This window comes from Aquarana catesbeiana, linkage group LG05, assembly GCF_042186555.1.
Source record: "Aquarana catesbeiana isolate 2022-GZ linkage group LG05, ASM4218655v1, whole genome shotgun sequence".
Taxonomy (NCBI): domain Eukaryota; kingdom Metazoa; phylum Chordata; class Amphibia; order Anura; family Ranidae; genus Aquarana; species Aquarana catesbeiana.
In genome coordinates, this window is record NC_133328.1 from 505,958,117 (window position 1) to 505,983,433 (window position 25,317).

Genomic DNA, 25,317 nt, shown 5'->3' on the forward strand with positions numbered 1-25,317 from the left:
TAGCCAGTAATGGCTGTAGGAATACAGTGGGCGGGGCACTGTTCGAACAAGAATTATCAGACTGGCTCCTTTGATTTTCAGATGGAAAGAGGTGGGGTGCCGACAGGGCCAACCACTGCATTCATTTCGGCCAGGTCATCAAAAACCAGACAAAATTTGATCAGTGTATGGCCAGCTTTAGTAAAAAGCAAATTGTACCTGAATGGTGAAAGGGTCTAGATTTCCTCCAATGAGATCTGAGATGGATGCTTTACTTACCTTTATCTCTGTCTTGCTGTAGTGTAACACTCTTCAGTTTCTCACTGAGCTCACTAATTATACTCTCTTTCTTCAGTTTCTCTCTTGTCAAAACTGTGTTAAAGTTTGTCTATAGAAAAAAAATAAAATGGAATTGTAATTAAGATATTCACCCTTAAGGGCTCATACACACTGCATCTCAAATAAGCTGCTTCTACAGGCTTTTGAGTTCTCCTTTTTTTCTGCCTAGAAACTCCCCTCCATGTAAGTCAATGTGTCTACGCACACTATGGCTTTTTCAGGAGTTTACAGGCATATGCTCTTACAGGCAGAAAAAAACCCCCACCAAACTGGCGTTTTTGAGAGGAGCTTTCGAGCAGAAAAAGACGCCTAAGTGCCCAAAAACACGCAAACACGTGCGAAAACGCGTAAGAAAGCTTGAAAATGCACCAAAAAAAAGGAAAATGATCTGAGGGGAAGGTTTGTGGGAAAAAAAACAAAAAAAAAAAAAAACAAAAAAGAAGAAAAAAAAGCTTATGATCAAAAAAGCTCAATAAAACGCTCAAAAGAGCACGAAAAAGCACAAGCTTCTTAGCTTTTAGGTAGAGAATAAAAAGCTCAAATGACTGTAAAAATAGCTTTTTTTGGAGCTGCAGTGTGTATAAGCCCTTAAAGTGGAGTTCCACCCACTTTTACAACTCTTCAGCATCCCTCACTAAACTGTGCACTGTAAACAAATTGGATATTTTTAAATTTTTTTTTCTCAGCACTTACTGTATATCTGCTGTTCTCATTTTTCACTTCCTCCTCCCTGGCCGCGGCCCATCGCATCATTTCCTGTTTGCAATGCCTTCTGGGAAGGGGCGGCAACTTCCTCCTAAACTGCCATTGCTATGGAAACCTGACTTGAAACCTATTACACTGCTTGTGCTGCACTGAGCATGTGCAAGATCTGCAAGAGCTCCAGGAAGAAATACAGTCTGGCTTCAGATGCCCACACTTAAGATGGCCACGGCCTGCTGTAAGTTTATAAAATAACAAACTACTGCTATAAACTAACAAAACAGACCTTAGTTTACAAACTAACTTTACTACAATACATTAGGCTTGTGTATTATAGGGGTATTTTTATTTAAAAAGTATAATTTCGGCCGGAACACCACTTTAAAGTTTCCCAGATTACTTTTTTTAAATTTCAATATTTTTATTGAAGTTTATCAAGTAAATTGATACTGTAAATCACAAAGAAGCAGGTTAAACCTATGCAATAAAAAAAAAATATATATATATTCTGATCTGTTAACAGACAAAAAATGAAGCAAACTACACTGATCATGTTGCTAATCTCTCATGCCTGCATTTTGTACTAGATTTATCCAGTTTAACTTTTTCGTTTAACAAACATAAAAGAATTTGTGTACTGATAGTTGAACGAGACAGAGGATGTATATTTATGTATGTTATCCAGGAACATGACATTTTTATAGCGGCTTTGGAGGTCAAGAGTAATGCAACAAAAAATAGTAGTTTATAGCTGTCACAATCAATTTTAAATAAATAACTGTCTTTATGGCTGTAGTGATACCTGCTGCTCTGCAATTAAGGATATCCTGAGACTCTGCAGCTCTTCAGTCTTTTTTCTTTCCTGCAAGTCAAGATGCTCAGCAAATAACTGTTTTCCATGCTGAAGCGTTTCCTGAAGTTCAGAGATCAAACTGTGTGTGTCTACAGAGGGACTTAAAAGGGAGAAGAGAGAAAATTGTTAACACACACATAAACCTGTAGACAAAGCCGATTATAATAAATATTCATACAAGCAGCACTTTGATCCACCAAAAAAAATTAATAAAAAAAAGAAAAACATCAATTTAAATCATCATAGTCATCATGTGCAGCAATCATGATTTAATGTGCAAACATAAGAGCTAAAATCTCAAATAACTAAAAAGACTATAATCTAAATTCCAACTGCTGCACAAACAGTAACTACACAGAGCATAAAACTGACACCACTTAAACGGGCATAAACCCCAGGTAGTGCCGCTTACTATGAATAACTCTTATGCCCCGTACACACGGTCGGATTTTCCGACGGAAAATGTGTGATAGGACCTTTTTGTCGGAAATTCCGACTGTGTGTAGGCTCCATCACACATTTTCCATCGGATTTTCCGACACACAAAGTTTGAGAGCAGGCTATAAAATTTTCCGACAACAAAATCCGTTGTCGGAAATTCTGATCGTGTGTACACAAATCCGACTGACAAAGTCCCACGCATGCTCAGAATAAATAAAGAGATGAAAGCTATTGGCCACTGCCCCGTTTATAGTCCCGACATACGTGTTTTACGTCACCGCGTTTAGAACGATTGGATTTTCCTACAACTTTGTGTGACCGTGTGTATGCAAGACAAGTTTGAGCCAACATCCGTCGGAAAAAATCCTAGGATTTTGTTGTCGGAATGTCCGAACAAAGTCCGACCGTATGTATGGGGCATTAAAGTGGTTGTAAACCTTGGTATTTTTTTTTTTTTGTTTTTTTACAAATCTTTTTATTAAGTTTCTTAACAAACAAGACATCATACACATTGAACCAACAATATGAATAAAACTATTTAAAAATCCAGTATAACAATAATTAATCTATAGGGGAAGGGGGACAACATTAGTTCCTTCTTTTCCTTATGACCCCAAACATTTCTCATATGGGAACGCACATATTATTGAAAATGGCCCCCATGGGCATTAGATGTTGTATACGGTTTATCCAGCCACTTTGCCCACACTTTATCATACATATTAGGGCAACCCCTATTCATGTAAGTATCTCTATACAATGGAAGATTATTATTTACCAATTGTTTCCAATATGAGAGAGTAGGGGACTGAGGTTTTTTTCCAATGCAACGCAATAGCTTTTCTTGTGTAAAATATGTTATATTAGCAAACAATCGCTCAGACACTGTAGGAAAAATAGTTTCTACCAAACCCAGTAAACAGACAGACATTGACACCGGAAGAGGAGCAGAGGTGATAGAATTCAATAAATCCACCACTTCCACCCAAAAAATATGGGCAAGTCCAGAAAATATGTGTAAAATCCCCCTGAATCGCTCCACATCGCCAACACTCCGAAGAGCATGCAGGATTTATCTTTTTAAGTCTGTGTGGAGTGATATATGCTCTATGTACCAATTTATATTGGATCATACGATCTCTCAAAGATATCAAAGATTGCAGAGGGAAATCCTACACACCCCTCCAATCCTCCATATCTAAATCTGGTATATCTCGCACCTATCTAGCTCTAAGAACGTCTAATGGCAAGATAGAAATTAATATAAGATGAGAATACAATCTCGAGGTGGGCTTATCCAGACACTCAGACCTAAACACTATTTCTAAAGTAGTTTATCTAATCATTAAGCTATCCTGTGGAAATTGTGCATGAAAAGTATGAAGAAGCTAGAAATAGCTAAATAGATGGGAAGCTTTTTCACAAGACTTTGACAGATCATAAGGCTGGGATTTCCTCCTCCTGCCACTTTTATCCACATTCATCAAATCTCAACTTGATTCACTAAAAAAAAAAACTATGTGCAAAGGCATAGACATATCTTAGCAGAGTCCTTCCTCAAAGGATAAGTTCACCTTTCAAGAAAAATAATAAATGCACATACTTTTGCAGGAAAAAATGTTCATCTATTATTATGAATAAACTACAAGAGCGTTCATCAGTGCCCTCACAGGTTATTCAGAACTACAAGCTGTCAACCGCCGGTGGCTGATGGTAGTTGTAGTTCATTAATTCACAGGAAACTATAAATGAATGACCCAGCTATGTGGGCGGTGCCCCACACAATTATGCAGTTTTTAAATTGTGACAACGGGTACAGGGAAAAGATCCCCCGTCTGCTGTCACACTGAGGGGGAAGCAGGGGGAGATCGGCGGAGCTTGTGGCAGGAGCTGGGACATGTTACACCCATATTTAATAAAAGGTGGACTTGGCCTTTACATTGTATCTATGGTGAAAATTTAAAATCACATATTCATTTCCACATTGTATTTAAATTATTTCTACCCTATTCATATTATTCTGAATGATCTTAAAGTTTGTAAACTTACTTTTTAAGGATCCTCATGCATTTACTTCCTTGAACTCTGTGACAGATATTGACTATACATTGTGAGTAGACACTGCTGTGTCACAGAATTCAGTGTCTTCTGAACTACAGAGGCGACAGTACGGGAATCACAGCTTGTAGAGAGCAGAGTACCATGGGATATGTAGTCTTTAGGAATTGAAAAATAACAGCAGAGAAGCAGCTGTAAAAGCATGCAGTTAATCCAGGAAGATGTGGAGAGAGATGGCCAGCAGAAAGACAGATAGACAGGCAGAACTCACAACAAGTAGATTTATCAAGTAAGCATATATTGGATTATCAAATATAACAATTGTTTGTAACGCTATCACAAAGCTGATAAAAATGTTTGCGGTGACCGTAGATCTCCTTTAGCCTAGGTTTACACATATGTGGTGCGGCAAATGCAGTGATCCCTGCGTGTTTTCCGCACCGCATTGCAATCGCATTGTGTCTGCAACCCACTGAAAGTGTCAATATAAAGGTTGCAGTTGGCTCCAAAAAAGTTACCTGCACTTCTTTGGTGTGATACAGTGAAATTTGAGCCCATTTAAAAGGAATGGGCTCATAACCCACCGTACTGAATCGTAAAGCAGAGCAAATATTGAAAATCTCTCAGATCAGTTATGATTTATTTTAAGAGGAAACAAAATAAACACAGACAACTTTAATCTGTTGTATATTAGCTGTTTGTAATCCCCTGTACAGTAGCATTCTGAATAGCAGAGGAAGGGACAGCAATAACAGACATATAGCATTTTATTCCTTTACTGTACTATCAGTTTAGCAGTAGGAATATCTTTACAGTACGGGCAATGTCATCAGCATGCTGCCTCTACTTCAAGTTTTACTCAGGTTGGGATAAATAATACTGTTTAGAAAGCAGCTTTTGCAGTCATTATAAATTAGGGATAGAGTGCTACTTTTTATACTCCTGTTCTGCGTATCTTCCCTTCACATCTCCGTTGAGTTGTTTGAGGGCTATATTCACATATTGTGAAATATAAGGTCAGGGTCAGCACCTGGGAAATGCATTTAAAATGGTTGTAAACCTCAGACATGAAGTAGGAACAAAGCATATCATTCTATAGTGTGTGCTTGTCTCAATCCAGAGCACTATGTGTCATTTCTGTCTGCTGCTCCATTCCTATGCTATCAGCATGAATCTCTTCTTACTAGTTTTCCTGACACCAAGAGAAAAATGGTGACAGGTAAGGGCACTGACTGTGTACTGTGTGAAGGGGGTGTGTCCCCTCCCTCCAATTAGCTCTCAGAGCTCTCCTCACTGATGTAACTTCAGCTCTCCGTCCCCTGCTTTTCAGAGTTGAGGATTCTATGTAAATTCTGCAGTTTAAAGGGTGTAGGGGAACGACGGCTGTAGATAAACAGGGGGGAGATTTGTTTCATTTCTGTGTACCACCTGAGACAATTTACTTCACTGGGTATATAGAAGGGTTTACAACCACTTTAAACTAGATGCCAAGATTGTTACAAACATTATGCAAATTATCAATGTTAATTTAACAAAACTGTCAATATGTCATTCATGACCTGACAACCTCTTTGTTATAACAGTTTATACTCCCAGAAGGGAGTTTTAGGCCTCTTGCAAACGATACTCCTGTTTTAGCATCTATTTTTTTAGCCTTTTTTTTGTATGTATTTGAGCGTAATTTCGCGCATATGCGTTCACACAATTTCACACGCATGCAAGCAAATTATTCTTTTAGCATCTATTTTTTTAGCCTTTTTTTTATGTATTTGAGCGTAATTTCGCGCATATGCGTTCACGCAATTTCGCGCGCATGCAAGCAAATTATTCTTGCATTCACAATTTGTTAATGGACATTTGTGCACAAATGTGCGCATACGCGCATGAGGTGTAAATTATTGACCAAAAATGCAGATTTTTCTCATTTTTTTTTTTTAAACTGTGGGGAGAAGCAGGCATCCCTGACGAGTCTGACACTGAAGCAGAAATCTCTGGAACTGGTACATACTTGCATGCTGGGATCTGCATATAGCAGTTGTGTCCAAGGAAAAAGGAAGAACCAATGCCTATATGTTGTATCATCTACCATAGATAGCTCCAGATAACTATATTAAAGGCTTCCATTATGTCCATAGTTATTATCAGCCATGGATGTTGCAGTGCCATGCAGCTTAGAAGTTAATGTACAGGCAGCTGATAATATCCTTTTTATTTCTCCGTTGCAGAAAATCAGGTTGGATTAAATCTATAATAACTTTAACAGGTCCCTGTGTCAAACAACAGTCTTAAAGTGGTTGTAAAGGCAGAAGGGATTTTATCTTAATGCATTCTATGCATTAAGATAAAAAAACATTCTGTGTGTAGCAGCCCCCCTAATACTTACCTGAGCCCCATCTAGGTCCAGCGATGTCGCAGGAGTGTCCCGGCCATCTGGGACTCCCCCTTCTCATTGGTGAGACACAGCAGCGGCGCTATTGGCCCCAGCTGCTGTCAAAGTCAGTTAGCCAATGAGAGGGGGCAGAGCCGAACTGAAGCTCCGTGTCTGAATGGACACACGGAGGTACAGCTTGGCTCGGGTGCCCCCATAGCAAGCTGCTTGCTGTGGGGGCACTCGACAGGAGGGAGGGGCCAGGAGCAGCAAAGAGGGAGCCGAGAAGAGGATCTGGGCTGCTCTGTGCAAAACCACTTCACAGAGGAGGTAAGTATAACATGTTTGATATTTTCAAAGAAAAAAAATAGACTTTACAATCACTTTAACATCTACATTTAAGAGAGAGATAGGTCACACTTTTCTTTATCTGTACCGGTAACCACAACTACTAACGCCCTTACGAGTGTCCCCCCCCCCCCCCCCATATGCTCCCTCAAAAAAGGGTGGAAGTGGGACTAGCTTTAAAAACTTTGTACCACTCTAGCGGTAGCCAGTCAAGACTCGGGGTCTTGTTAACTGAGAAGGAAATGAAGACAAATTAGCATAAATACTTTGGACAAATTATTATTGCTGTCTGTGACCCAACTGGGGAGATCTCACCTCACATCTTGTCTCTGTGACAGCAAGACAAGAAATGAAGGGAACAGATGTGACTGAGGCAGGAGGATACGGGCAGAAATTATAACCTAGCAGAGGTTTTAACCCCTCTTTATTTTAATGAAAAAATGGTTTATTATAGTATATGCCCTCACTAAAGAGATTGCCCACCCAAGAGGCACAGAGATCACAAATAAAAACCTGACAGGGTTTCTATCCCTTTCCCCCCATGCAAAACTAAAACAAATCATTTTGGCTGGCGCTGGGCTTTTTTGCATGGAACAAACACTGCCAGTTTAAAGAAATTATTTTAGAACTGAAGATTACTTAAAACCTCAAGAGATTAATTGGATTCATGGTACCGCTCAGAAAAAATGGGTATCACTGGAAAAAACTTTAAGTGGAATATACCTGGGACAGATAATCTGGGTACCAAGGCAAAACAGGGGCCTTCTTGGGGATGCAGCTGCAATAACAATGGAAACTTTTAGAGCGTGATATAGCCTGTTTAAAAACAGGTCATGGCAATATAATGGTCCATTAATGCCCCTTTCGGGTACTAGCTACTTCCCCCCAGGGAGGGAGAATAGGTTGTACCTAGAGCTGCACGATTCTGGGAAAAATGATAATCACGATTCTTTTCCTTAGAATAAAGATCACGATTCTCAAAAACTTTTTTATTTTAAAGATGCTCTCATATATTATATATATATATATATATATATAACTATTTATTTATTTATATATAGATTTTCTTTTCTTGTTGAGTTTAACTTTGATATAGATTGTTCTTTTTTTAATTAACCATTTTAAAATGTAGATCTGTGGGTAGTGCAGCATGGTGACATAGGGAGGACTTAGATTACCCCCTCCTAGGTCATGGGCTTTCTGGATATCAAGTCCAAACAAGCAGTCAAGCAGTAATAATATATTATAAGCTGACACTTGTGTTGGAAAAATCCATCGGATCAATGCTGGTGCGCACACTCCACACTGCACAGTCACTGCAGTGTTTCTCGGCCGGGGTCTCCGAGGAATAAACGTGGTACCGCCCAGGCATCCACAGCGGCGCATCACGCTCTCTGCTCTGACATCAGTTCCTGTTGCTGACGTGTGTTCCGGTATCTGCGCCATTTGCATTCCGCGCTGGTTGTGACGGCTTCTCCTCTGGTCCAGGCTACATCCCGGGGGAAACCCGAAAAAAATCGCGGTAATCCAGGCTGGTGATTGCGGGGAGGTGAATCGAGATCATGATTCTATATACGATTAATCGTGCAGCTCTAGTTGTACCCGAGGCGAACATTCTCGGACAGTTTAAGATTAAAATACGTTCTGAATGGGAATACTCTCTGTTCAATATCTGAACTACGAAAGAGATATGGTGTTTCACCCTGGGATACCTGGAGATATAGGCGACTCCAACATTTTGTGGCCGCCCTCCCAAAACCTCTTTGCTCTATCAGGGAGCTCAGCCCATGGGAGAGACTCATGGAATGGGGGGGATAAACAGACATGGGACATCCAGTATATATAGGATGCTGATCTCCCCCCAGGTCTTGGGCCCCCAGGTCTTGGGCCCCCAGGTCTTCTGGAGAGTTGGGAACTTGAATTAAATCAAATCATATCAGAGCAAATGAAATGTAAGGTTATAGATTATATACATTCCACTTCAATAGATGTGAGGATAAAAGAAATCAATAATAAACTGGTAACTAAATGGTATTATTTCCCAGCAAAACTTCATAAGATCAACCCAGAGGTATCATCCTTGTGTTAGAGGGAGTGTGGGCTTGAGGGAACACATGCCCATATATGGTGGCATTGTCCCCTGATTCAACTATTTTGGAGAGAAATATTGAAAATAATTAAGAAGATTAGTAATGTTGAAATCAGGCAAGATCCCTGGCAGTGTTTGTTCCATGCTACAGGTGAGAAAAGGAAAAAATATAGAGTAACAGTGGTCCCGTTTTTGTCGAATGCAGCGAAAGCCCGAATTCAGAGACAATGGAAATGAAAGAAAATACAGTCAATAAAGGATTGATGTAAGGAAGTAGATAAAACTAGATTGATGGAAGAACGAATATCTGTGCAAAACGACTCCCAACTGAAATGTTATGGAACTTGGAGAGGTTGACTTGAATTTAAACAATCGGGATGTATTTAAGCTATATGAGGATTTAAAGCAGGGATGTCCAAACTACGGCCCTCCAGCTGTTGCGGAACTACACTTCCCATGAGGCATTGTAAAACTCTGACATTCACAGACATGACTAGGCATGATGGGAGTTGTAGTTCCTTAACAACTGGAGGGCCATAGTTTGAACACCACTGATTTAAAGTATTGTTTGAGGGGAGAGAGGAGAGGGGAGAGGGGGATGGTGGTAGTACACTCCCTCTTGCCCTCAAAAGTATAGTAGACGGTAGGGGGAACCTCAGAATTGTATGTCTATTTTTTGGGGAATAGGAATAAACGGATTTTTAAAACAGCTTACCTGTAAAATCCTTTTCTTGGAGTACATCACGGGACACAGAGCACCATAATAATGACTATCTGGGTTATATGCTACCTTGATTGGACACTGGCAACCAATAGTAAGAAGGTTCCTCCCATATAACCCCTCCTATACGGAAGTACCTTTAGTTTTGTAGCAAGCAATGAAGATCCCAGAAAAGAAGGGAGGGACCTTTGTGTCCTGTGATGTACTCCAAGAAAAGGATTTTACAGGTAAGCTATTTTAGAAATCCATTTTTCTTTATCGTACATCACAGGACACAGAGCACCATAATAATGACTATCTGGGATGTCCTAAAGCAATGCATTTGAAGGGAGGAAACATAGTATTCCTAGACCCCATTCAGGCCCAGGACTTATAAAGCTGCTTGCAGCACGCTGTGGCCAAAAACAGTCTCCCTTTGAGATCTAACATCCAGCTGGTAAAACCTGGTGAACGTATGAACCGAAGACCAAGCGGCCGCTTTGCAAACCTGAGCCATAGACACCTGTTGGCGCACTGCCCACGATGCACTAACTCCTCTAGTGGAGCGAGCTTTGAGATACTGAGGTGGAACCTTGCGTCTCAACTCATAAGCCTGGATAATGACCTGGTGAATCCACCTAGAGATAGTTGAACTAGTTGCTGCCTGTCCCTTCTTAGGTCCCTCTGGCAGGACAAAAAGGGAGTCGGTTTTCCAAAAAGGAGCTGACATGTTTAAGTAAACCTTGACCGCTCTCACCACATACAGTGAGTGAAGCGACCTTTTCTCCTTAGACTTAGGGTTGGGGGAAAAAAGGTAAAATGATATCCTGATTCAAATGAAAATTGGAAACCACCTTAGGTAAAAAATCCGGACGGGGGCGCATCACCACCTTGTCCTGATGTAAAAATAGAAATGGTCAATTCTGACACCCTTCTAGCCGAGGTTATGGCCACCAAAAAGACAAATTTCCTAGTCAACAGAATTAAAGGAATATGCCTAATAGGTTCAAAAGGTTGACCCTGTAGAGCTGATAGCATCAAGTTCAAGTCCCAGGGGCATAAGGGTGGCTTAACCGGCGGCCTTAAGTGCAGTACCCCCTTAACGAAGGTTCGTACTAAAGAATGAGATGCAATTGACCTCTGGAAAAAAACTGATAAGGCCGAAATTTGTCCTTTAAAGGTCCCCAAAGATAGGTTTAAATCAATTCCTGTTTGAAGAAAGGCAAGGACCCTCCCAATCGAATACTTGCGAGGGTGCCATCTTCTCCTCTCGCACCAGGAAATGTATGATTTCCTGACCCTATCCTGCGGAACAGGTGCGGCAGCATCTGGATCGGAGGAAAAGCATGAATTAGGGAATACCGATCCAAGGGAATCACCAATGCATCCGTCCCGACGGCAAGCGGATCCCTGGACCTGGATACAAACCTGTCCACCTTGGCATTGAATCTGGATGCCAGAAGATCCACATCTGGGATCCCCCAGTGCTGGCAGATTTGAAGGAAAACTTCGGGAAGAAGGGACCACTCCCCTGGTAACAATTGCTGGCGACTTAGGTAGTCTGCCCGCCAATTGTCCACATCTGGAATAAAGACTGCTGACAGAAACGACAGGTGTCTCTCTGCCCAAGTTAATATGTGATTTACTTCCTTTTGGGCTGCCTGGCTCCGGGTGCCCCCTTGTTGGTTGATGTATGCCACCACCGTGGAGTTGTCGGACTGGACTCAGACAGGAGAACCCCACAATCTGGATGTCCAGAATAGGAGAGCCAAGCGAGCTGCCCGAATTTCCAGCAGATTGATGGGCAAGGTCTTCTCTACTTAGGACCATATTACCTGGACGGAAGCCTCTTCCAGGACTGCTCCCCAGCTGAGACGACTGGCGTCCGTAGTTACCACCTTCCAGGTTACAGGTGGAAAGGATTTTCCACCCCTCAAGTTGCTGGTCTTTGACCACCAAGAGAGGTCCCGTTTTACCTGTAGGGATAGAGACATGGGACGATCCAAGGTTTGAACAGACTTGTCCCAAGCCTCTAGGATATTTTTCTGAAACAACCTGGAGTGAAACTGCGCATAGGGAACTGCGCTGAAAGATGACACCATCTTGCCCAGCAACCTCATGCACAGTCGACTCGAAGGCCTCTCTACCCCTTTGACCTTTTGGACCAGCTCCACTATGGAGTTGACCTTTAAGGGAGGTAAAATTACCCTTTCTTGGGTGGTGTCCAGGATCAGGCCCAGATATGTCAAAACCTGAGGCGGACGGAGGGCCGATTTGTCCATATTCAGAATCCAGCCTAGGAACCTCAGGAAACGAACTGTAGTTGTAATGTTTTCTACTAGGATGGAGTAAGATTGGTCCCTTAACAGAAGATCGTCCAGATATCCTACCACCAAGATCTTTTGGGAAATTAGGAATGCCAATACTGAAGCCAGAACCTTTGTGAAGACTCGAGGGGCCGTGGCTAGACCGAATGGCAATGCCACAAATTGGAAATGACACCCCTCTACTGCGAAGCGCAGAAATCTTTGATGTGGACCGAAAATCGGTACATGCAGGTACGCGTCCTTGATGTCTATGGATGCTAAAAAAACTCCTTTTCTCAAGGATGCGATTACCGAACGGACCGACTCCGTACGGTAGGATCGGACGTTTAGAAAGGAACTGAGGGACTTGAGGTCCAGAATGGGCCTTACCTCCCCGTTCGGCTTCGGCACTGTAATAGGTTCGAGTGGAACCCCTTAAATCTTTCCTTGTGCGAAACTTTGATAATTACCTCCTGCTTTTCCAGCTGCTCTAAAGCCAGGAACAGGCCCTTCTTTTTCTCTGGATCTGAAGGAATTCTGAATACCAGAAACTGAGTTGGGGGAAAATCCCGGAACTCTATTTTGTAACCTTGTGTTATAGTGGAAATGACCCACCTGTCCTGAACCAATTTCCCGCAAGCATCTGCGAACAGCTGCAGTCTGCCCCCGACCCGTAAGAGTGGGGGCGCCCCTTCACAAGGAAGACTTGAAATTGGTCTTGGCTGGCTTCTGGGTCCAGGGTCTTTTTTGACCCTGAGGTTTCTTAAAAGTAGGCGGCTGAGGCCGTCGATACCCCTTAGGAGAAGAGGCACTTGGCCCTGGAGCGTTGGGAATCTTAAAGGAAGGCTGCTTATTCCTTCTTTTAATGGGAAGCAAGGAGCTCTTTCCTCCTGAGATCTTTTGGATATATTTATCCAGATCCTCTCCAAATAGACGCTCACCATGAAAAGGAAAAGCCGCGAACAGCCTTTTGCATTGCGTCTCGGCGGACCAGTTCTTCAACCACAAGACCCTGCGCATATGAATTGAGAGTAGCGCAAAACGTGACATCTGCTGGATTGAGTCCTTTAATGCGACTACTGCAAAACATAAAGCGTGAGGAAGTTCTGACAATTCGTCAGAAAATTCCTCCTGAACAGGCAGGTTCCTGACCAACCTCTTAAAATGGTCCTTCAAGGACTGGCAAATACCAATAGCTGCAACGGCCGGTTGTACTGCTGACCCAGCCACAGCAGAGGAAGCTTTTAGTAAGGATTCCAGTTTTTTATCTGCCAGATCCTTAAACCCTTGGGCATTATCCACTGGACATTTTAGGCTTTTTTTCACTTAAGAAATGGCAGCATCAGCCAAAGGTGTATCCCACTTCTTCCTGAATTTTTCCTCCATAGGATAAAAAAGAAAACCTTTTTGGAGGCAAGTATATCCTGTCCGGGTGGTCCCAGTCAGCGTAAATCACCTGCTCCAATAATGGATACAAAGGGAACGCCTGGGAACCTTGCTGACGACGCAAGGATCCTAACGTAGAACAGGAGAGTCCAGGTCCCTGTACCGGGGGTAACTTAAACCCAGCTCTCACCATTTCAGCCAGAGACTGGATAAACAATTTCTGGGATTGGGAAGCCGAAATTGGTTCCTCAGAACCTGAGACCTCCGCCGAGGACTCCTCAGCCTCTCCTTCCTCTTTATCCTTTACGGCCACCTCCTCCAAATCCTCTGCCCATTCTGGATCCAGATGGCAAGGACCCATCTGGCTAAGAGAGTCCTGGTGCTCAAGTGACTCTCCACTGGGACCAGGCTCAGGAGAGGGAGATCTATGACGCTTCTTCCCTCCCTGCGTTACTGTGGCAATCATTACCACTATCTTGCCTTCAAGGCCAGCTAGGGCTGATGCTAAGTCATCCTTAGTAACATAAGCCGAGGCAGGGATATTGGTAGTGGCCACTACGCCTGACAAATGCAATGGCTCAGCCAGGCCAAATGCTGCAGGTCTTTCAGGGGAGACTGAGGCTGCAGCAACCTGAGGTTGATTCTCCTGTTTCTGAAGGAGCCACTTTAACCCCTGGACTTGCCCTGCTCCCTGTACCTCATTTTCTTTTTTGCTTACAAGAGTTGAGGAATAAAAGTACTCCCTCTGAGCTATATGGCCGAAACCAGCATATAGCAGCTACCACAGTCTTTACCAGCCTTCAACTTGTTGCAACTGCCCAACTCACTTGCCCAGACCTCTGTGCCCCACCGCGCACTAGGATCCTGGCTCTTATGAGCACATTAACAGACAAGTGCACGACCGGGCACGCATGACCTCCCTCTATACGCGCGCCGTCACGCGACTCACGCATGCACGCCCAGGAATCCTCACGGCTCATGCGCACACCTGCAGACCGCGCGGCGCACACACAGGCATGCCGCGATGAACGTGGCGACCGCCACTCGCGCACGGGAATGGAGTACACACGCACGCCCCTGATGCACACGCACGCCCAGCGCATGCGCCCCACACGCGGGAGACACCTGCATAAGTACACCTGCATAAGTGCACCCGCCGGCCGTCTTCTGTAACCTCAGATACAGTGGGCACAAGGCGCGCAAATTTGGGATCTAAAACATGTCATGTCATAGGCAACAACAGTAGTTTTTTTTTTTTTTAGGCCTCCCAGAGGGAGTACTCACCGGTCCCCATTGCAGGGCCTGATACAGGCCCAATTTTCTCCCATCACGGCGGGTAGCGCCACTGAGGACCTTCAAGGACCGGGTCCCCCTTTGTTCGGGTCCACACCCTTGGACCTGTAAGGCACCCTTCTGGTTCCCTTGGGCAAGTAATAGAGAAGGAATACCATATAACAAGGGTCCAGTGCCATAAAGGACACATTACAGGCAAAACCTTGTTCTTGAACCGAGGCTCGGGTACCATCCACTTTAGCTTTTCATGCCATCCGAATGGATCCGATTATAACATCCTCACTGGGACATCATTTGAAGAGCTTCAACAGCGATGACCATCACCTTCAAGACACTGGCAAAAAACTAAAGGTATTTCTGTATGGGAGGGGTTATATGGGAGGAACCTTCTTACTATTGGTTGCCAGTGTCCAATCACCTAAAAGTAGCATATAACCCAGATAGTCATTATTATGGTGCTCTGTGTCCCGTGATGTACGATAAAGAAATTGCATTATTTATATTAGGAATGCTATGTATTATGTATCATGTGGTGCCTTATGAGGAGTTTATGAGTAATCTCCATTAGCATCTGGGAATATTTGTATATATATATATATATATATATATATATATATATATATATATATATATATATATATATATATTTATTAGAATAAGAAACAAGGATTAGGGTGTATGAAATATCGTTGTTGGTAAGGGGTTAACCTAGCTAGCTGTACACATATGACAGGCTTTAGATTGAGAACCTAATTCATTTAACAGTTCCTTTTAGTATGCAGGAATGTTAGGTTCGTGTGATATGGGAGATGCTCTGCTATTTACCCGTCGTTAATTCAAATGAAAGGAAGAGATACCATCTGAGTTAAATACTGTAGTGGAGACCTGACTGGGCCGAAATCATTAGCTGGATAAAGGCCTTGTAGTGCCCTGTGTTAAAGCGTAGGTCCACCTATCGTTTTTTTTTTTTTGGCGTTCATTCACAAACTTTTCTTCTCATGATTATCTACTCACATGTTCTGTGTAATAAGTCCGCCTGTGTCCGATTTCGTTGTAAAGAATAACTTATAAAATTCACTGAAGGCAGTTTCCATCTTCATTGTGGGCATTTGAAGCCCACAAGCATGTATTTCCTGGATGCGGTGAATGCTGTGCTCCCAGCATTCACTGAGATGTTGTGATGACGCTGTTGCACAATGCATGCTGGGAAGCCTGAAACTAGCTCCCAGGGGACTCTGGGAGCTAGAAACACGCCTACTCCCATGGGAGGAAAACCAGGAAGTGCTAAGAAGATTAGAAAAAAAAAGGTAATTACGGCGATTTAAATTTTTTTACACAGCATGTCAGCATCTAGGCAAGGAAGAGAATGCATAGAGATAATGTTCAAAATTTGGGTGGAACCCCGCTTTAATCAACCCTTCATCCACTTCAAAGAAACGTTTGATATGCAGAGAATAGTTCTTAGATCTGTTCAGAAACAGACAATTTGCCGGCTATGACCATGCATAGTTAAGTGCCCCATTCAAGAGAAGGTGATGACCTTCTCTTTAATTCAGTTCTCTTCTAATTATCTCCCCAAGAGAGGAGGTGCTAGTGAGGGCTGAGCTATGCTAAATTAAGGGGAAGGGGAAATTGTCCAATCTTGGAGGAGATACGCCCGGAGGGAGGAGAGGGGTAACATCGTTCCACCAATCAGGGTGGCCCTGTTCAAGTCAATGAGAGATGGGCCTTTATTAGTGTAAGGTACACACAGGGAAGGACGAAGGAGTCATGAGTCTGACGTGGGCCCACACACATCACTACTGGTAAATATCAGGTCACCTCCCAGCACTTAAGGTATACCTGCTTGTCATATGTTTGTGGTTTGTATTTTGATGAATATACTCTGTATTCTTTTATTTTAACCTAAGATTTTCTTATCTATAGATAGATGGCTGTGTATTAGATAGACTTTCAACTACTCACCAATAAATGTTGTTATTGTGTTAAAGCTTTCACTCGTGGTCAAAGAACTCTCATTTAACCCAAACCATATCTTTGAGATATTAAATCTTAAATATAATAAACGGTTAACATAATTGGCGACCACAAAGTCAAGTACCAGGACTGAAAGTATTTAATATAATACCGAAATTTGTGCAATGCAGAAACAGAGTCAGTTTTTCAGGTAGTTCACAGCAAGTTTATCTAGGGAAAAATATAAATAAAAGTAAATGTTTTTGTTTTATTAGTGGGTATTAAATTAACTCTTTAAAAAAAAGGAGGGAGGATACACCACATATTTGGTTTGGTTAATATCCCCCAATTATAATTGAAAAAGTACATTGGAAGTATCATTATAACTGGTCATATAATGAGGAGGATGTGCTGAGCGGGATTTTTTTTGTTTGTTTCTTTTGTGTTTTATTGGAAAGACACTGAAAGAGTGTGGTCCTTGTTTTATGGAAAATTTAGCTTTTTTTTTTCCTCTCTCTTTTCCTGGTTTAGTTTGTATGCTTTATTTTTAAGACACAAAAATGGTGCTTGTTTTCTGTTGTGTTTAGGTTGAAACAGGATAAACAGATTTTTGGTTGTTATTTAAATTGTATGTCCACTAAAGGAATAGTATTGGTTTAGGACAGGGATATGCAATTAGTGGACCTCCAGCTGTTGCAAAACTACTGTTGCAAAAGTCCCATCATGCCTCTGGCTCTGGGTGTCATGCTTGTGGCTGTCAGAGTCTTGCTATGCCTCATGGGACTTGTAGTTCTTCAACAGCTGGAGGTCCGGTAATTGCATATCCTTGGTTTAGGACATTGAAACTAACCTACAAGAGAATTGGTTGTTTTTTTTCTTTTGTTTTGTTGTTTCTTTTTTTGTTTTTTTTTAGCTGTGGGAATTTACAAGCAGTAATATTCTCATTGTTGTTAGTTAAAATACCAAACTGTGGAAGTCTGGTTACTGAAGCTAATATCTGATAAACATTATTATTATAGTGTAAAATAAGGTGCATTCAGCATACTGTATTATACCTTGAATTTTTTTTTTTGTTAGAAGAAACCCAAACAATAATTTGACTAGTTCAAATTGTTGTATCTTGTTTTGTTTTTTTTGTATGTTTTTTTTTTTTTTTAAACTGAATTGGGTGTAACAGTTATTGGTGTAAACACGGCTGTGTTTACCTTTCTATTGTCAACCTAGAGGGTTACTCACTGTTTTTGCTCCTTGTGGGCTTACTAAACACACAGTATCTCAACACTATTGTTTCTATTGTCCCATTGGTCTATTGTGTTTCGGGTGTAGGCTCAGACAAGGTAGGCTACATGCTATTGTTAGGATAATCGGTGTGTAATCTAAAAAATTGTTTTATTGAGAGCTGAAAATATCTTTTATTTCACTTTACTGTATTTTCTGTATTTTATTCGATTTGAGTTTCTGTTTATTGTTTTTCTTTTTTCTCCTTCTTTACTGTAATCTCAAGTGACTGTATAGTGCAGGGGAACGTTTAACTTCATTTAGCTCACAAATTGTGGATACTATCAGTTGATAATGGCTGCCATGTCCTGTCTAGAAAGTTTTGTAGCAACTTATACTCTTAAACATAAGAGCAATGAATTTGCCTGTGATGCTAAATTAAAAGAATCTTCAGGAGTTGTTTGAAGAACAAGTAAAAGTAACCAAAAAGAACAAAAAGCTCAAAAATATAGCCGTAGCAGGCATGTATGCTGTTTGCATGGCTATGAGTGCTAAAATACAGCAATTTGAAGATATAGTCCAGAAGCAGGCAACCCCCCCGCACGGATGCCGCAAGCGGCATGCAAAGCCTCTTTTGCCGGCACTCGACTCCCTCTCCATCAGCAGAGCAGCGCAGGGAAGTTTCAGTGAGACACTAATGCATACCAATTTCAGAATTCCCCACACCACACCGAGGGAGAGGCACTGTGCCCCCACACATTGTAAAAGATGGGAAACATTGTTTGGTTCTCTAACTGCTGTAGCTGCGATCGTCAGCTTTTGTGATGGGGAAGAGATTGGGTGCAGTACTGGTGTTTCCAGGAGGAGGACTGTCATTGGCAACTGATGAAGCCAATCACAGTCCTGCTAGCCCCTCCCACCATCTGGAGGTAGATGACTCGCTTGGTTGCCACTGCAATCTCAGAAAGAAGGGATTTCACTGCGATTGAGAAAACCACAATCAGGCGACAGTTTGTGGAATTACTGTCGAGCATTTAGGAATTTTGATTAAATTATTCCTGAACCTTTGCTTCACTTATTATTGGACCCCTGCACTCTGTGTCCCTTTAAGCCACAGCCAGTATCCAGCGCAGTGAAAATCACACCCAACTTTCTTTTGCTGAAGCGCAGAAACTTTTTCTCAGCTGCGGGGGGGGGGGGGCAACTTATGATCCTGCACACAGGCCCACTGCTTTCAGAAATGCCCCTGATCTGAGCTTATCATTGCACATCCATTCCAGATGCTTGTATGTGACATCACATACATCCCATACAAGCGGTGGATCAGCAGGATGAGTGTGCCAGGACAGGTAGATGTGTCTCATCTTTGCTTCCTTTCACCACTCTGCATATCACACATCATAGATGAGAAGAGGGTACAGCGGTGGAGCAGATGAGCAGGAGGGATTCAGAGGTGGGACAGAAGAGCAGGAGGGATTCAGAGGTGGGGCAGATGTGCAGGGAGGTACAGTGGTGGAAGAGATGAGAAGGGGGTTCAGCAGTGGGACAGAAGAGTGGGCGGTACAGTGAAGGGGCAGATGAGCAGGGGGGTTCAGTGTTGGGGCAGATGAGCAGGGGGGTTCAATGTTGGAGCAGATGAGCAGGGGGGGTCAGTGTTGGAGCAGATGAGCAGGGGGGGTCAGTGTTGGGGCAGATGAGCAGGGGGGTTCAGTGTTGGGGCAGATGAGCAGGGGGGTTCAGTGTTGGGGCAGATGAGCAGGGGGGTTCAGTGTTGGGGCAGATGAGCAGGGGGGTTCAGTGTTGGGGCAGATGAGCAGGGGGGTTCAGTGTTGGGGCAGATGAGCAGGGGGGTTCAGTGTTGGGGCAGATGAGCAGGGGGGTTCAGTGTTGGGGCAGATGAGCAGGGGGGTTCAGTGTTGGGGCAGATGAGCAGGGGGGTTCAGTGTTGGGGCAGATGAGCAGGGGGGTTCAGTGTTGGGGCAGATGAGCAAGGGGGTTCAGTGTTGGGGCAGATGAGCAAGGGGGTTCAGTGTTGGGGCATATAAGCAAGGGGGTTCAGTGGAGGGACAGAAAAGCAGGGGGGGTGTAAAGCAGTGGGGCAGATGTGAAAGGAGATGTATTGGTGGGACAGATGAGCAGGGGGTTACAGTGGTGGGGCACGAGAGCAGGGGGAATCAAGGTGGGGCAGAAGAGCAGGGGGGTACAGAGTTGAGACAGATGTGCAGGAGGTACATTGGTAAGGCAGATGAGAAAGCGGGTTACACTGGTAAGGCAGATGAGAAAGCAGGTTACAGTGGTGGGGCAGATGAGCAGAAGGGTTCAGTGTTAAGACAGATGAGAAGATGATTCAGTAGTGAGACAGAAGAGCATAGGGATATGGCAGTGGAGCAGATGTGCAGGGAAGTACAGTGGTGGGGCAGATGAGAAAAGGGGTACATTGATGGGGCAGATGAGCAGGGGGGTTACAGTGGTGGGACAGAAGAGCAAGGGGGTACAGTGGTGGTGCAGATATGCAGGAGGTACAGTGGTAGGAGGGATGAGAAGGGGGTTCAGCAGTGGGACAGAAAAGCAGGGGGGGGGGGTACAGCGATGGGACAGAAAAGCAGGGGGGGTACAGCGATGGGGCAGATGAGCAGGGGGTTATAGTGGTACGACAGATGAGCAGGGGGTTACAGGCAGGGGGTTACAGTGGTGGGAAAGATGAACACGAGGGGTTCAGTGTTGGGGTAGATAAGGAGGTTCAGTGGTGGGACAGAAGAGCAGGGGGGTACGACGGTGGGGCAGATGTGAAAGGAGGTGCATTGGTGGGACAGATGAGCAGGGGGTTACAGTGGTTGGACAGAAGAGCAGGGGGTACAGAGGTGGGACAGATGTACAGGGGGTACAGTGGCGGGGCAGAGAAGAAAGGAGGTACTTTGGTGGGACAGATGAGCAGGGGTTACAGCGGTGGTGCAGAGGAGCAGGAGGGTACAGAGGTGGGACAGATGTGCAAAGGGGTGCAGAGGAGAAAGGTGATACATCAGAGGTGGGACAGAAGAGCAGGAGGGTACAGCGGTGGGGCAGATGTGCAGGGAGGTACAGTGGTGGGGGAGCACATTGCTCGGGGGAGCACATTGCATGGGGCTTCTATCTCTAAGAGATTCTTTCTACAAGTGATATGCACTTCATTCTCTGCACTAAGTTCTGCCTCACCTGATTATTCCTTCTGTCTCTTTACAGGTATGTGTCAGCTCATCCACATCTTCCACCGTTAACTGAAATTGGGGTCTGCCTGCTGTCTCTGTGTTGTCTCTGGTATGTGTCAGCTCATCCACATCTTCCACCGTTAACTGAAATTGGGATCTGCCTGCTGTCTCTGTGTGTGTGTTGTCTCTGGTATGTGTCAGCTCATCCACATCTTCCACCGTTAACTGAAATTGGGATCTGCCTGCTGTCTCTGTGTGTGTGTTGTCTCTGGTATGTGGCCTTCTCTATCTGTTGCCCTGTGCGAACAACCATGACATTATTTGTTTTTCCGGACTGTCTTACCTACGTTATATGTGTTGATCTTGTCTTGGCCTCTTGCTATTCTGACTTTTGAAGCAAAAAGTTCACTTTGATTGCTAGGCACTCTTATAGTCACTCATGATTAATTAACGAACTTCAACCCCACCCTTATAACAGTATATATTTGAGCATCCTTAAGGGGTGAGCACATTGCTCGGGGGAGCACATTGCATGGGGCTTCTATCTCTAAGTGATTCTTTCTACAAGTGATATGCACTTCATTCTCTGCACTTCAGCGATTGCACGAAGCAAACAAATACAGCAATCTGCACTGGAAAGCACCTAACAGACTGCAGGTGACCCTGTCTCTCTATTAAGCTCTCCTTCCACTCTGTAACATGCACTCTCTACCACTGCTTCTGACACTCCTGTCCTCTCTCCTCAAACTCTCTTACCTTCACCCCCCCTCTCCACCCGCCTGCTTATACATATCACCCTGCCTTCTGTCTTCCCCCTACTACTGCTCTTACCAACTCTCGCTCATTCTACATCCATACACTGATAAAACCTCCAGTACTCTGAGACATGCCCCTTCACATAAATCACAGTCCCACATTACCTCCCTCACCCTCCTGCTTCTCCTAATCTCTGGTGACATATCCCCAAACCCTGGGCCACCATCATCTGTCTTTGCCCAACGCTCCCATCCCCCTACACCCTCTGGCAGGAGCCGCAACCCACAGAACTTGGTCTCTATTCCTCTTTCCAAAACCAGCCCCCCTTTTTCCTGTGCCCTGTGGAATGCACATTCTGTCTGCAACAAACTCACCGCCCTCCACGACCTCTTCATCACAAATTCCTTTAACCTACTTGCCATTACTGAAACCTGGCTTCATGAATCGGATACTATTTCTCCTGCTTCCCTCTCCCATGGGGGCCTTCTCTGGACTCACTCCCCCAGACCAAGTGGACGGAAGGGAGGTGGAGTGGGAATTCTTCTAGCCCCATGCAGCACCTATCAGGTTCTTCACCCACCTCCCTCTCTGACACTCTCCTCTTTTGAGGCACACTGCATTCGTCTTTTCTCTCCCATTTCTCTAAGAATTGCTGTCATCTACTGGCCCCCTGGACCGGTATCAGCCTTTCTTGATGACTTCTCTGCCTGGCTACCCTACTTTCACTCTTCTGAAATCCCCACAATTATTCTTGGGGACTTCAACATCCCTGTCAACACTAACACTACTATTACTTCTAAACTTCTCAGTCTAACCTCATCGCTTGACCTGAAGCAATGGATACAGGCTCCTACCCACTCCAATGGCAACACCCTTGACCTTGCCTTCTCCTATCTGTGCACTCCGTGCAACCTTTCCAGCAATCCACTCCCACTCTCTGATAACCACCTTATTAGTTTTGCTCTCTCCTTGTCTTCCACCTCTTCTCCCTCCAACCGCCTAACAGTTACACGCAGAAACCTTCGCCACCTCAACCCTTCTCTTCTCTACTCTGCTACTGATCACCTCTATGACAAAATCTCCCCCCTGTCCTGCCCCAACCTAGCTACTTTCATCTACAACAGCTCACTGTTTTCCTCCCTAGACAAGCTGGCCCCCCTCACTACACGCAGAATTAGGCCTCGACTGCTACAACCCTGGCAAACAGATGACACCAGAAGTCTCAGAAAATGTAGCCGCGCTCTTGAGTGCCTGTGGCATAAGACTAAGACCCAGGAAGACTTCACACAATATAAATCTGCCCTCCTAAAATACTACTCCTGCCTTCACACTGCCAAACAGACCTACTTTATCACACTCATCAACACCTTCTCATCCAGTCCACGTCAACTCTTCTCTACCTTCAACACTCTACTCTGTCCTCCACTGCCTCCACCCACCAACTCACTCACTGCCCAGGAGATTGCCAATCACTTCAAAACTAAGATTGATACAATTCATGAGGAGATCGCCAATGCGCAAAAACCTCCCCCATGCAACACCCCATGTCCACAGATACAATCATTACTTCCCTCATTCAACCCTGCTACTACTACTGAGGTTGCTAAACTTTTATCTAGCACTCATCTAACCACTTGCCCCCTGGATCCTGTTCCCTCGCAAATGCTACGCTCACCCTCTGACTCGATTCTACGCTCTCTAACTCACATTTTCAACCTCTCCCTCTCTTGTGGCATCTTCCCAAACTCTCTAAAACATGCGCTAGTCACCCCCATACTAAAAAAGCCCTCACTGGATCCCACCAATCTCAACAACTTACGTCCCATCTCCTTACTCTCCTTCTCCTCCAAACTTCTTGAAAGACTGGTCTACAACCGATTAAGCGACCATCTGACCATGAATAAACTTCTTGATCCCCTTCAGTCCGGTTTTCGCCCTCAACACTCCACGGAAACTGCTCTCCTTATACTCTCAAATGACCTACTAATGGCTAAAGCCAATGGACACTATTCTGTACTACTTCTCCTGGATCTCTCTGCTGCCTTTGACACAGTGGACCACCCCCTCCTCCTCAAAAAACTCCACTCCTTTGGTCTCCGTGACTGTACTCTTCGCTGGTTCTCATCCTACCTATCCCACCGCTCCTTCAGTGTCACTTACAACTCTACTTCCTCCTCTCCTCTTCCTTTTCCGTTGGGGTCCCCCAAGGTTCTGTTCTCGGACCTCTCCTTTTCTCAATCTACACCACCTCCTTGGGCCAGTTGATTGCCTCCCACGGCTTTAAATATCATCTCTACGCTGATGACACCCAAATCTATCTCTCCACCCCCCAGCTCTCTCCATCTGTCTCCTCACGCATTACCAACTTACTAGCAGACACATCAGCCTGGATGTCACATCACTTTCTCAAACTCAACCTATCCAAAACCGAGCTCATGATATTTCCTCCCTCAGGTGCCACTTCCCCTGATCTCCCTGTCAAGATCAACGGCTCAACTATCAACCCATCTCCCCACGCCAAGGTCCTAGGTGTAATCCTAGACTCTGAACTAACCTTTCGACCCCACATTCTATCACTATCCAAAGCTTGCCGCCTCTGTCTTCGCAACATCTCCAAGATACGCCCCTTCCTAACCAATGACACCACAAAGCTTCTAATCCACTCCCTGGTCATCTCCCGCCTTGACTACTGCAACTCCCTCCTCATTGGTTTACCTCTAAATAGGCTATCCCCACTTCAGTCCATCATGAACGCTGCGGCCAGGCTCATCCACCACACAAACCGCTCAGCGTCTGCTACACCCCTCTGCCAATCCCTCCATTGGCTGCCACTCAGTCACCGAATTAAATTCAAGATACTAACTATAACTTACAAAGCCATCCACAACCTGGCCCCTAGCTACATCTCTAACCTAGTCACAAAATACCAACCTAATCGTTCTCTTCGCTCCTCCCAAGACCTCCTGCTCTCAAACTCCCTTGTCACCTTATCCCATGCTCGCCTTCAGGACTTCTCCAGAGCCTCCCCCATCCTCTGGAATGCTCTTCCCCAATCCGTCCGATTTTCTCCTACTTTATCCACTTTCAGACGATCCCTGAAAACTCATCTCTTCAGAGAAGCCTATCTGGCCCCCACCTAACAACTGTACATTTATCTTCTCAATCAGCACATCACCCACAGTTATTACCTCTTGTATCTCTTGACCTTCCCTCTTAGATTGTAAGCTCCAAGGAGCAGGGCCCTCTGATTCCTATTGTATCAAATTGTATTGTATTTGTACTGTCTACCCTCAAGTTGTAAAGCGCTACGTAAACTGTTGGCGCTATATAAATACTGTAT

At 44.2% G+C, this 25,317-nt stretch overlaps 1 protein-coding gene across 5 annotated transcripts in view; it reads right to left on the bottom strand.

Moving 5' to 3' along the window:
- RB1CC1 (RB1 inducible coiled-coil 1) overlaps positions 1–25,317 on the bottom strand; it is a 293,127-nt gene that overhangs the window by 98,432 nt on the left and 169,378 nt on the right. For all 5 annotated transcript variants that reach the window (XM_073631593.1, XM_073631595.1, XM_073631592.1 and 2 more), the window contains 2 exons: positions 1,823–1,973; positions 259–367 (listed from right to left, as the gene is read on the bottom strand). In XM_073631593.1, the coding sequence (XP_073487694.1) occupies positions 259–367; positions 1,823–1,973 (260 nt within the window). The remainder of the gene's footprint in view (positions 1–258; positions 368–1,822; positions 1,974–25,317) is intronic.